Raw genomic sequence first — 13,792 nt, 5'->3', positions numbered from 1 at the left:
GTGGAAGTTGATTTCTATCTTGATTGGCACTGCTCTTAGCTTGCTTATCAGCACCGTTCGCGAGGTATTCTCGCTCTCAGTGGCAACGCGCTTTCGCGGTTTCGGTTCCGCCGCGTGGTCGCAACGGAAGCGCGCGAAACGTGGTTTTTCTCTTTGTCGGCACGCTCTCGCAGGGGCAGCTGAAGTTTTCTATCTTGATTGGCACTGCTCGTAGCTTGTTTATCACCACCGCTCACAAGGTATTCTTGCTCTTCGCGGTAACGCGCTTACGCGAGAGGGTGCCTCAGACCTCTGCCCAAGGCAGCCGCACGCAGAGATGTCATGTGTGCGCCAACACAACTCCTCGCTCCAAGAGAACAGACACGTATTGTAGGTGTGCAGACGCTCGGAAATCCTATTGAAAATTTTGGAGTTCTGAGTGATGCCGACACCAAAATACTGTTCCTAATTATTTTTTACTATTTATTCCCGACTTTATACATTTTGTACATTCAAGATCCGCAATAAAGTAATTTGACCACCTGGGAAAGTTTTTTTCAAAATAATTCGACCCTCAAAGGGTTAATGAATAGAGACACACTGTGCCCTCCAACAGTTGCATCACTCACAGCACTGAAGAGTGGCCAAAGGGGTGCCACTGATGGCACAGTGTGCATCTACAGAGACGAATGTAGGCAACACTTTCTGGACAACATTGTGAAATGAGTTTATGCCTTCAGGAGTCCCCAACACGGTTCGTGATGCACAAGTAGCCTCAGGAGGTGGAATCAGTGGAGCCCTCATGGCCGTGTCTCATAGTGCCTTGCAGGTCGAGGAGGAGATGAAGTAGGACTTTCTGTATGCGAAGGTGCTTGCCAGTATGTTGACACTAGCAGGTGCAGGGTCTCAACCAGGGCAAGCTAAAGGCAGTGTGGGGTTCGATCCCCAATACTGGCAGGCAACCACCAGCGATACAATCGGTGCAAGATATCTCCCTGACCTAGTGCTTGGTTCCTCTGGAATGAAATGCTTCAAAAATTAGTACTTGAGCCCACCCTGTGTAATGAAAAAGGGCCACAATGGGCTTTACCACACAAGGTGCATTTCAGTCACTTGAGGACCGATGACCCATTGAGGGCATCGAGGATGGTGGCACATACGAGAGCTTCTAGGCAGCGAAAACTGTCAGCCATGACTGGATGCACTACTTGACTGCAGTGAACTGTACCCTGGTCTACATTAATTCAATGCGAGCTCTAAGTATGTCTGTGGAGCACTGCTTCGATTAACTAAAAATATGTGATCCACATCTTCTAGTTGATCTCTTGTGATGTGACAACTGCTCTTGCGAGATGGTTGATGTACTCGTGTGCTCGGAGACCTTCAGTTGTGCAACATCTAACATTAACAGTGTCAACAGCTCTACCAACAGGGCTAAAGCCATTGTTCAAAGGTGCAGCCTGACACAAAAGGGCTATAAAACACTGCACTCACGAGGCAGAAGAGAGCATGCGGGAGGAGTCACAGCATTCTGGAAGGCATGCATCAACCACTGTGTAGTCGAAGTGAAATGTGGCAGAGGGCACAAAGGACAGCAGGGAGGACAGCTTTGAAGCGTCTATCAGCCATCGTGCAATCGAGATGAGACGTGGCAGCAGGCACAGTCAAGCAGCAGTGAGGACACCTGAGGAGCATGCGTCAGCCATCATGTAGTCGAGGTGAGACGTGGCAGCAGGCACAGCCAAGCAGTAGCAGTGAGGACATCTGAGGAGCGTGCGCCAGCTATTGTGTAGTATGCCAGCTCACTGCAATGGCTCAATGCCAGAGAGCTCCGATTCAGACACGCTGTTATCAATTCCCAGGTTGATGATCACCTTCATCTTGGCACTAAACCCACGCATCTCCCAGAAGTGTTTCGACACCCTTCACGTGCTGCACAGCCTTGGCCCAATTCTCTGATGCAACTTTCTCCACTTCAGCCAGGAGAAGGTTGTGCACATACTTGGTCTTGAATGTGGTGTTCACCACTGCCACACTATTCTTAATCTGTGCCCAAATGAGTTTTACGGGGTTAAACTCAAAGTGATATAAACTCGATGTGGCTCCCTTGCCTGAGGACAACAAAGCCAGCACTTTCAGTAGCCACATCAACCCGCTACTTGATAAATTTAGTCTTAATGGTAACCACAGTGTCCAGCAGCTGCTTCTTGGTCATGGAGGCATGGGACGCGATCACCTTCGAGGCCACCTAGTCTTGGATCTCTGCCTTCCACCATGACAGCGACGGGATTTCCTCCACCTGCCTGGAGTGGTAGGACACATTGTCTGTGACAATGAAGCTTTGCAGTGGCAGCCTATCGACGACCGAACTGAACCACGTCTCGAAACTGTTGCCGTCTATTTTCTTGTTGTAGTCACCTGTTTTCTTTCCCAGAAACACATCCAGTAAACAATGAACAGATCCATCCTCACTACCAACATGAGTCATGATCAGCTGCTGTCCTTTTCCCGAGGGCTGCTTGAGCCCTGTTGTTAAGCCATGCAAGTACACGCCGCGTCACAACTTGACTGTCTTATCAGCCCAGACCTTACTCACTGTGTGGCCAGCAGTGACCCAAGCTTCATCAAGATAGAATATCTTGTGCCCTTCTTCCCTGTACCGAGCAATCTCGTAAAGATACTTGTGGAGCACCACAACAGGTCTTCGCGGTCGATGAGCAAGGAGTTCCTCCCACGTTTCTCGCTCTTGAAGCCCATGTCCAGGAAGAGGTGATAGATGGTCCACGGCTGAAGGGTCTGCACATCATCTGGGATCGCGGATGCTAATTCTGCAGCGATCTACTACACGGTTGAGAAAAAAGCCATGAATGCAGTTTCTTAATGCAGTCAGTGTGAAGCTGTCGTAAGTATGTAGGCGCCTCTTACAGCCTTCACTTCTGGGCCACTTCTGTGGAGGTGTCCATAGTTTTTTGTCCATGTTTTTGGCAGTGTGCCTGACATCAAGAACTTCGCATAAGCTCATACCGGTTAGTTAACTCACCCGCTCACACATCTGCGTGACTGCAACATTCGGTTGCTCTTTTGTGCACATTCAGCAAGATTTGCGGAGCGCCACTGCAGAGGGCATTCCCACTGCTGTTTCTTTTGAACAACTGGCTCAGTGTCACTGGTGTAGCCTGGCACACCTGAGGTGTACCTGATGACAGCGCAGTGGATGAAGGCGAGCTCGATGAAGCAGGAACGGCAGATGCATAATTGTGCTCAGTGAGAAATGCTTCCGCAGGAGAGACGTCCTTGTTGGAAACTGGAGTATGTCTAAGCCCCGATTCGTTTTGTGCAGAGAAAATTTTTTTTGTAACACAGTAAACGATAATAATAATAATAGGATATAAACCTTTATTGTAAAACGTAATTGTATTTGCAATCTTGTACAGAACTGTGACAAATTGTGGCTTTTGTTTCTTGTGAAGATGTGTGGCGCACGCCTGGTTTTTGCACTGCAGGTGTTTTATTTCAGTTCAATAAAGAATTAGGCTTTCACCATTCCATTATAATACACAGGTGAAAACACATAAAATATGTGATTATGACTTTGTTTTTGTGGTTAGTGCCTTATTTAGGTAACGGGGAAAGTTTGAAGTACGACCTATTTGCAGCCTCGTGGAGGAACAGTGGCTGGCGGATATGAGGGCGTGGGCGGGGCTTCACTGCAGACTTAAGTCATATCCGACTATAAGCTTGCCTCTCTTCTTTTTATTTTTTTTTTTCTGATACGACCATTCCACCATTTTGAATTGTAAGTTCTCCAATACTGCATTTCGGACTTAAGAATTATTATTTTGGACTATTGTACGCAAAATTATGCAAAACCAACTTGCCCACATCAAGCGTCTACTGCTAACGAAACTGACATGACGCATCTTACCGCAATGGCCAAACTTTGTTGGGAAAAAGAAATTCACAGCTCGTCACTGTAAAAATTCGCACAGAACACCTGCCAGCAGTTCAAACCTGCATTAGCCAACAGGAGGGCTTCCCATGTCAGCCTGGCAGCAATAACAAATTGCGATGCTACGACTTTTTTTTTTTCACTTCTTTTGCTTCTATTTCTGCATGGCAAAATAAGGCACTGCAGCTATCTGAAGCTCAGTTTGCATTAGGCAAGTTAATTAGAAGTTAGTTAACTAAAATTAAATCACTGTTGCAACATAAAAAAATACCCATGACTAGTATGAACAATGCTCATCCATATACAGTGATTAGCATTCGCGCAAAGCCAGAAATTATTTTTTTATTCTTGACAACATTTAGTTGAAACAGCTGGTATACAGGCTTCACCATTGATTTGAAATCCATGGTACAGAGCAAGAAATTAAGCGAAGGCAGTAAATATTTAGGGTAATAAAAAATGAAAACATTTAGCATGCTCATGGATTCTATACTGGACACTGTCAAATACTGCCCTATTGCAAAATTCTGCAATGGAGCCATTTTGAGTGAATCAGAGAGGCTATGCAGCCCTTTAGGCCAATCAGAGCTGAGAAGATGGCAAATTCAATAGTATGGCAGAATTTGACAGTGTTTAGAATAGCACCCCAGCTTGAGTATGAGAGGATATGAAAATAAAGGCAAAGCCAGACAACATGATAACAACGCATCGGAAGCACGTGCTCAGTTAGACCAAGTCAGTGTTTGTATCAGCTATGAACTTTTCTTGGCCATAATGAGATTTCAATCAATGAAAAGAAACTGTAGGCACGGAAGAAAATGGTAACTCTGGACTGAAAGCATATTAGCAACCTTGGGCAACAATCCATTACACATGAGAACCAAGTTGCATGGAGTTATCAAAAACACTGGTAATCTGATCTTCAATGCAGAAAGGAAATCTTTGCACGTATAAAGGTTACTCAAGGCTTCGCACCTAGACTGTCATAATGTTATTATCAGAGGCGAGATTTTGTTTAAAGTTATGAACAACAACCTCTCTGATCCTTGTTTATTGAACAGATTAAGAACCTTTCTGATCTTTCTTTAGAGCAAATTACTAAAACAAACAGCAAATTTCGCTAGCAATGCCAGAGCAATCTTATTCAACTTAATTTGTTTGATTTAATTGATTTCAGGCTGCATGTTTCATTGTTATACTAGAACAAGTTTAGCTTGAATCTACCAATAAAATATCTGAAATGATCATGCCCTCTCAATAACCGAGCAAAGGAAAACTGTTCTGTTTCTACCAGTGGAATTCCCCAAGTGTGTTTCGTCCCAGATTGACACTTTGCCATCCATGACCTTTCAAATTTTACTGCTTTCCTTATAAAAGAAACTCGAGAGCCAACTCACCCTGAATTTTCTCTAGCAGGGAGGCATCTGAAACCTCTGGTGGGAGGCTGGCTATGCGTTCTCGAACAACAGCATCAGAGGAGGCTGTGTTCTCCAAGTCTGCCAATGCCTTGATCAGAACCCCTGGCTGTTTGACAAGGGAAACAAATAATAATAAATAAATAAAATAATAAAAATGGATGCAAAGAACCTTTTGTTGCAATTTATATACCAGTACAAATCAGCATAAAGATATGCACTTGCATTATTCATTTTAAAAATTCTAGAGTGTGAATTTTCACTTTGAATCAATTTGTCATAAATGAGCATTGTATACCACTGAAGCAATCTTGGCAAAGCCACAGGGCTGTTCATCGTACAGTTTTCTTGTTAGCAGCCTTTGAACAGCACCTAAGCAAACGTGTGCACCTGTTGGTTGTCACTATGACACAGCACCACCTTACATAGGAGATCATGCCAAAGAGCCGCGCATTCTAGGTCATGCGTCACTTGTGGCGAGCGGTAATGGCAACATTTTTTTAAGTTTTGGTATCAAAAGCAGCTACATTTGCTAGCTTTTTATGATGCTTTCACTCGTATTTCAAACACCCAAGGCCTCCTTCACATCAAAACTATCTGAAATTGGGCTTTTTATGCAGTTGCAGTTGGTTTTTAAAACTTAAAGCAGTAAGCAATGCAAATTTGAGCATTGAATACTTGTAAAAAATATTATGAAAAAATAAACAGTAGTACAAGAAGATAACCTTCACAGGGCATTTGTAAGCAGTCTAGTCGGTAAAGAATGGCAAAGTAGATTAAATATAATGGACGTACCACTCCTGCCAGCAACACAGCCTTCATAATCAAGAAAATAACAATTATCAGGCCTCTTAAATGGAACATCATCCTCATGGATGGTTGGCTTTGTATTCATGCAATTATTCATGCAATTCTCAAACACTAATCTATCATTTTAGCTGACTTAATATTTGCCTTTAGTGTCCCTTTAAAGTGTATGCCCATAGTACACTCCTACTCGGCCAGCTCCTTATAGAATTTGTATAGGGATCAAATACATCAATGGTAACTGCACTGCCATTGCCAAAGATGCTGCAAACGAATTCTTGAGTGCTACGCAATGTCAAGACATGTAAAATATGTATTTTTTTTCATAAAAGAATATTTCCGTATGTTTCAAAAAATTGTACCAGAAATAACTGATATCAATGCTTCCACCTTTTTTGTCTATTTAAAAGAAACTATCACACGAGCTTTAGAACTAAATCAGTTTAAAACCAGCAAAGGAGTGCATGCTGCTGATATGAAAAACGTGAAGGCCATGAAATGAACAAGTTGAGGACAAACAATTTAATGAAACTTTGTAATTCAAGAACCTTCTTTACATTTTTGTACATATGCAATGGCCAGGGAAAAATCTCAATGACGCTGTCCTATGTTCCAACTTATTGCGCAGGAGCAGCTGTCAACGGTCGTGTACTGTGCGTAATTGCACCAAAATCATCGACGCAACAGAGAGAACTTATAAAAAGCATTTCTGCAAAATATACATTAGAAATGCGAAGATAAAATGGAATATACAAATGCGAAGATACAGCCCGAAAAAAGGGGAAGAAAGTGTTCACTGCATGTATACACAAAAGCTCGCAACAAGATATTTAAATATACGTATAAGTCTCCAATAAATCTACGCATATAAACAAAAGTAACTGTCTATAATGCATCAAAGAAGGCAAATAAACATGTTGCGCAATCACAGATTCACAGATCACAGAATCCTAAGGTCCTTCCTTCCCCACCCCCCTCCTCTATTCTCCCCGATGCACCGCGTGCGACGAAAGGCGGTGCACTTTTTCCCCGCTTTTCTCCCTTGCGCACACCATCGTCGGCTCACCTATCCCCCTCCACCCTTCCCCTACGCTTTCCCTCACACATACAGCATGCGGCGCGCGGCGACAATGTTATCGCCCTTGAAGTTTCATGAATAAGCGCAAAAAGATGTACTGGCCAAAATAACTGAAAATTTAATGATGTTTCGGCTCCCCATACAATAAAACCCATAACAGAGATACAACGTATTTAAGTACGTTTCAGTACATGACGCAACCAGCGAGTGTACATCATCGGAAGTGTTCCGTCTTGCCTATTCAGCGTTTGCGCCGTGGTCTGTATGTGCAAGGATACTAGATGCTGGCATGACGCAAGCGACTTTTCCTTGGCCAGGACACATGCACTTGCCCAGTCAATATTGTGGCCTGTAGATTCCATATGTTCAGCAAGGGCACTCAAGGCCACATGCCGTTTCTTCACGTCATACTCATGCTGTTTCACATGTTTCTTGAAATCACCTGTCTCGCCGATATACTTGTGATCAAAGTTTGTGCACGTTATGGCGTAGATTACACTGGGAAAATTTTCCTGTGGAAATTCGTCTTTTATGTTTAATAAAAATTTTGCGGGTCGGCACGTGCGCAATTTTGACGCCGTACCTGCACATGATATGAGCAATGGTCTGACTTGTTCCAGGAACATATGGAATGGCAGCTCATTTCGGCAACGACGTAGAACGCTGTCTTTCTGAGAGTGACACTTCCTTCCTTACCGAGGACAAAAAGGACGGAAGGTAGCCACAGGTTCTTAAATCTTCACACATGGTCCCAATATGACACGTGCAGTCCTCCTGTCTTGCGCAAACGGTTTTTGCTTGCTGGAACAGTGTTGCAGGAACGGACCTTTTGTGTGAAAGCGGCTGTACCGAGTTAAAATGCAGGTACCGGCCTGTATGTGTGGGCTTCCTGTAGACGTTCAAAGAAAGGCCAGAGTCACCGCGCTTGACAATAACATCAAGAAATGGTAGACAAGCGTATGCTTCTTGCTCGACTGTTAAGACGAGCAGTGAAGGCAGCGAGAGCATCCTTGTGAATTATGCAGAAGCAATCATCCACATATCCTGGGAAAACCTTTGGAAAAGGGGTAAAAGATGCAAATGCCCGACGTTCGACGTCCTCCATGACCATATTCACAGCAGAAACTAATATAGATGCACCCATAGCCGTAGCATCCGTTTGCAGGTAAAAATTCTGTTGGAAGACGAAGTATGTATTCTGCGAACAGAACCTAAGGAAACGGCACAGGTCTGAAACGTCAATCGGAGACCTATCAGGCCGCGACCCGTCAGCTTCGAGGGCAGCGGTGCAAACCTTTACAGCCAGTTTTACTGGAACACTTGTGAGTAATGACTTAACATCAAATGAAACCACGACGTGCCGTGTCTCTTCAATAAAGTCACCTGAATTGTGTACATGAGCACCGCTTTTTCCAATGAGCGGTGAAATGAACTGGTGTAAGAAACCGGAAAGCTTGTACAGAGGTGAGCTAGTGTAGTCGACAATGGGCCGCATAGGAACACCTTGCTTGTGTATCTTTGGTAGGCCATAAAGAGCAGGAGCTAATTCGTTGTGACAAAGTAGTCGGTAATGGAGTGATTTGTGCTGGGGCAGGACCAAATGGAAGTCGTCAGCTAGAAGCTTTTGGAAGTCTATTTGTAGTTTTCCTGTGGGATCACGCGTCAGGCGAGTATAGGTATTGGCGACACGAACCGGTGCCAGCATCTTTTTGGTGTAGTCACCATCAAGCAAAACTGTTGCGTTTCCTTTGTGAGTCAGAAGAATGACAATGTCTGGATTGCGTCGAAGCCGGTCGATAGCCTCATGTTCCTCTAGCAACAGCGCGGAGTTTCAAGAAGGGTTTTGAAGCCTAGAATGCACATTAATAACACACGTGCGAGCTTCGTCATGTCTAGCGGTGTCAACAATCAGCTACTTCGTATCTCGTGTGGGCCCTGTGCTAAAGTTTAGACTAAGGCTCGGGACCGAGAGTTCCGCTTTGTCAGGCTTATAGGAAGAGAGATGTGGTACAGCCTCTCTTCGTGAACTTCACGACGTATCACTTCAGGATGGGCACAGCCTTTGCAGCTTGGCATGTTGCATGACGTCGTTATTTCGTGTTCCGACGCTTGCTTGAAAGCTAGCGTGCAGCTGTATTGAAGCGAATTCGGCAGGGCACAGGAACTCTAGCCGGTGACGGACATAGAAGGTATCATTTTCCAGCATACGTACCTTAACCTTGCACTCTTATATTCTTGCTTGTAGTAGAAGTCTTTCAGCCCTTAAAATCATGCCGTTTTCTCGCATTTATTCAGCATGTATTTCTCCGGCCAGACGTGTTGCCGTCAAACTTTCGATTTCAGCTGTTGGAATTTACACTGAACATGATGGCGACAGCAGAAATGCACCTGAAGTGTCCATATAATTGGCTATCGCAATAGTATAATAAGAGTATCAGAGTCCCGTGGCACATCACTTTCCGCAAAAGAAGAACTAACAAAATCGAACTTTCACCATGCGACAATTCGCTGCACCGCAACAACGTCTTTCTTCCTTTCTAAGGCGGGGCCACCCAAGTGAAAAAAAAAAACCAAAGAAAAGCATGTTGGCCTAAATCGAATGCCTACTTTGGGCACCTAAATGCGGCTACCGAAGGGATGTCGAAGAAAACATGAGACGCTTGGTCCACAGAGAACCATATGCATACTGCTCGATATCCTACACCAAGAGAGACAAGACTTTCCGGAGAGGTTTCAATAACATCAAAGTTATGACCTCAAGCAGAGGCATTGCAGTCCATTGTTTCTTTTTCTCGTCTGCTAGCCAGGAAGTGTCCCAAGCTCTCGCAGGCCAAAATTCACTCAGCCAGAGAAAAACGAACGCGCACCAAATTGCGCCGGGCGGTGGTCGGGGCAACATGAGAAAAACGCATGCGCTCTGGCTGGCTCCAGCAGCCCGTGAGTAGCGCGAACAAGAAAACTGAAGAGGCTGAATGTGTCTTCGCGAATAAATGTCAAAGTAGAGAAAATAAATAAGAATGTACTTATCTTTGCTGGCTTTACTGTTTAGACATCGATGCTTTGGCGCAGGTGAAAAACATGAGGGTCGATTTTTTTCACCGATTTTTTTCGCCATAGCAGGCTTGTAACTAGGTCAACATCCACAAAGATCCATTATGTACTTTCCACGAAATTGTTTCCCATTATTGACTGGGCAGGAGGACATTTCCAGCCCCTCACCCTAACTTGAACAAACCTCAGGCTAGCACACTCAGACTTCTGCAAACCCGTTCGTATCCCACTCCTCGGTCCCTCAACAGGATAGATCCTGCCCACTCACAGTCATGCCCCAAATGTGGTCATGACTCATGCGCTTTTGAACACATGCTCTGGCTGTGCCCAGCCCTTAACGCCTCTCCACCCATCACGAAAGAACAATGGCAGGGATCTCTCAAGAGCAGCAATCTCCACATTCAACTCCAGGCTGTCCAGAGGGCCCGCGACATTGCGGCGGAACTTCATCTCCCGGTCCCATCGTGGGTGGCGCCACCGACTTGATCTTCAGGAGCCTTCGGTTTTAGCTCCCCAACATCTCAGTCCCTCAGGACTCAAATAAAGTTCTTGTCATGTCATGTCATATGCGACCGCCCAGGGTTGATTTTTTTTTTATTGCAGATTCCGATTCTTCTTAGGGATTTATTTTGAAAAAAAATTACCGTAATTTTTCTAGGGTGACCGTAAAGTGAGAAAAAAATATTTTGCATTGGTGTATATTCACTCTTCGTTCATGAATAACAACAATAAAAAAGGAAATAAACTTATCAGAATTAAAAATTTGATGCATTTTTATGCACATAGTTCAAGGCTTTGAAAATCCACACACGAGAATATTTCGCAAGCCTCAAATGTTCCTGCTCTTACACTAATACGTACGTCCATAGCATAATCGAACTGCGTAGGTGCGCGCACTCAAGAAAACTGTTTGGTTGTGTGCCCATCAAAAAAAGCAACACGTGTGACAAGCTTCCGCTAATCTTCATCGTTCCTGACGGGCCAGACGGCAACCATCGGAATAGGCCAGACTCGATCGGATACGATCGACGTGCCGAACAAAGGAACACCGCAAGGGGCGATAATCTCCCCGATTCTCATTAACGTCGCGATGCTAGCACTGACCAAAGAGCTGCGGAAGATCCCCGACCTAGGTTACACCCTGTACGCAGACGACATCACGCTCTGGGCCACCAAGGGCTCCCTAGCGTGAAAAGAGGCGACCCTTCAAGAGGCCGAGACGGCCGTGGAGAGATTTGCGGCAGCGAGCGGGATGCGTTGTGTGCCCAAAAAGTCCGAGGTGATCTGGGTGCACGGAGGAGGAATCCACAAGTTAACCGGCCCTATCGACCTCTATCTTGAGGGCCAGAAGATCACGGAAGGCAATAAGACTAGGATTCTGGGTTTTTGGATCCAGAGCAACCTGAAAGCCTCCCACACTATCCAAACCCTAAGGTCTGCCAACAACCAGATCTCGTGGATTATGAAACGAATTACAAGAAGCCACAAGGGCATGCGAGAAGAGGACACGCTTCGCCTCGTCCAGGCTCTGGTGATCAGCAGAACGTATAGCATGCTGTATCACTATCACTCGCTAAACAAACGCGACCAAGAACAAGTCGATGCCATCATCAGAGGCGCGTACAAAACGGCCCTGGGTCTCCCTGTCACCACCTTAAATGAGAAGTTAGCGGCCCTCGAGATCCACAACACCTTCACTGAGCTGTCGGACGCAGTTATGGCTTCGCAAAAGACCAGACTACAGAAGACGGCGGCGGGCAGAGCCATCCTCCACCGGACCGGAACGGCAACTGAGCTCCATGGGCAACGATCACTCCCGCCTGAGGTCAGAGGCAAGATCAAGGCGAACCCGATAACGAAGCACATGAGCCATGAACTCCATGAAGGACGACACAAGGCTCGCGTCGACAGACAGCGCCGACAATTCAAGGGTGACCCGTACGTAACGTACGTGGACGTGGTGGCGTACCCTGTAGGGGGCTTCTTTGCGGTAGCCGCCGTGAACGGGATACAACTCCTTGACCCTTGCGGCCTCCGTAAGGGCAGAGACCCCAGCTGAGGCTGAGACCATAGCCGCGGTGCTGGTAATAAAGCAAGAAGACAGAGTAAGCAGGGAAGTCCATGTCGTTACCGACTCACAACAGGCCTGCCGTAACTTTACCAATGGACGAACACCGCTGCTGGCGGCTTAGATTCTAGGCACGAGGCTGCAAGAATACCATCAAATCATGTGGACGCCGGGCCACGCGGGTCTGGAGGGGAACGAAAGGGCCAACAACCTAGCTCGAGCGCTAATCAACCGAGTGGGGCAAGACGAATCGTCTCATCAATCCCCACCCTTTACCTTCATGCCCCTGCCATCCAACTACTGCGACTGACGAGATCCAGCGACTCAACCGCAGGATTTATTCTCCGCCTCACAGAAAGCTCAGCACAGAAGATGCCAAAGCTCTCCGACTTATTCAGACCAACACATTTCCAAACCTACACAGATACAGTAAAATGTTCCCACATACATATCGCGGCATCTGCCCCTGGTGCGGCGACACACGCCCTACACTCTTTCACATCTCGTGGGGGTGCGGGGGCAAACCTCAACACTTAAAGACGCCTAGCACATCATTTGAGCGGTGGGAGGTACAGCTGACCAGCGATACCCTGGCAGGACAAGAAGCTCTAGTCCAGCAAGTACGTCGAGCAGCCATGGCCAGTGGAGTCCTGGAATGAGGACACCACCCACTCGACCTCAAGAGCAACCACGTCGATGGTTCGAATAAATGTTTTTTCTCTCTCTCTATCATCTTATCGCCAACCAGCTAGGGCAATTACTTTCCGCGAGTCTTAAAAAAAAGAAAAGAAATGGAAACGCATGCACGGCGGCATTCTTCCTATGCGCACCCCTGTGAGCACTAAACGAGCGAGAAACAAGCGGTCGCCTTTGAGCGATTAGGAACGAGATAGCCATCAGTTTCGCAAGCGCAAAAAGCCGAAACTGCCTGCGAAACAAAATCCAAATGGCCATCCGCCCGCACGCACACAAATGCGTGAGCGTTGGTATATAGACGCACAGGAGCAAACTAGCGCTAAAACAAACCATGCAACGAAAACAGAGAGGGAGGCGTGCGAAAAAAATTCCCTGTATCCCCACATAGTGGCAGCACATGACAGAAAAGAAAAAGTTAGGAAATTGGCGCGCTTTTTAAACGCACAGACGGCACCGTAAATATACGGCATCGACCATTTTCAGACTTGTTCACGGCGCCATTATTTAAGTCATTGACCGTCAAAGGGTTAATATTCTTTTCTGCGGCATGACAGCGCAAATGAAGCACCACAACACTTTGTCTCATAGGACCTCGCTGCGTGCTTTGCCAACTTGTTGGTAGTGTGTTGATTTGGCTTGTCTCGTTGTATGGTGCAATGTACGACTTCATAAAAGTCAATGAACTTTTGTTATCAAATGTTTAAAAGAACATTAAACCCACAAAGTTCGGGAATCTAAAATCTTAAGCC

General features: G+C 45.8%; 1 protein-coding gene across 3 annotated transcripts in view; it reads right to left on the bottom strand.

The window, feature by feature from the left end:
* LOC142559431 (regulation of nuclear pre-mRNA domain-containing protein 1B) overlaps positions 1-13,792 on the bottom strand; it is a 58,558-nt gene that overhangs the window by 22,288 nt on the left and 22,478 nt on the right. For all 3 annotated transcript variants that reach the window (XM_075671026.1, XM_075671030.1, XM_075671035.1), the window contains one exon: positions 5,326-5,452. In XM_075671026.1, coding sequence (XP_075527141.1) covers positions 5,326-5,452 — 127 coding nt within the window. The remainder of the gene's footprint in view (positions 1-5,325; positions 5,453-13,792) is intronic.

The sequence above is a fragment of the Dermacentor variabilis genome, chromosome 1, assembly GCF_050947875.1.
Source record: "Dermacentor variabilis isolate Ectoservices chromosome 1, ASM5094787v1, whole genome shotgun sequence".
NCBI classification, from domain to species: domain Eukaryota; kingdom Metazoa; phylum Arthropoda; class Arachnida; order Ixodida; family Ixodidae; genus Dermacentor; species Dermacentor variabilis.
This window is presented reverse-complemented; position numbering and strand designations above follow the sequence as displayed.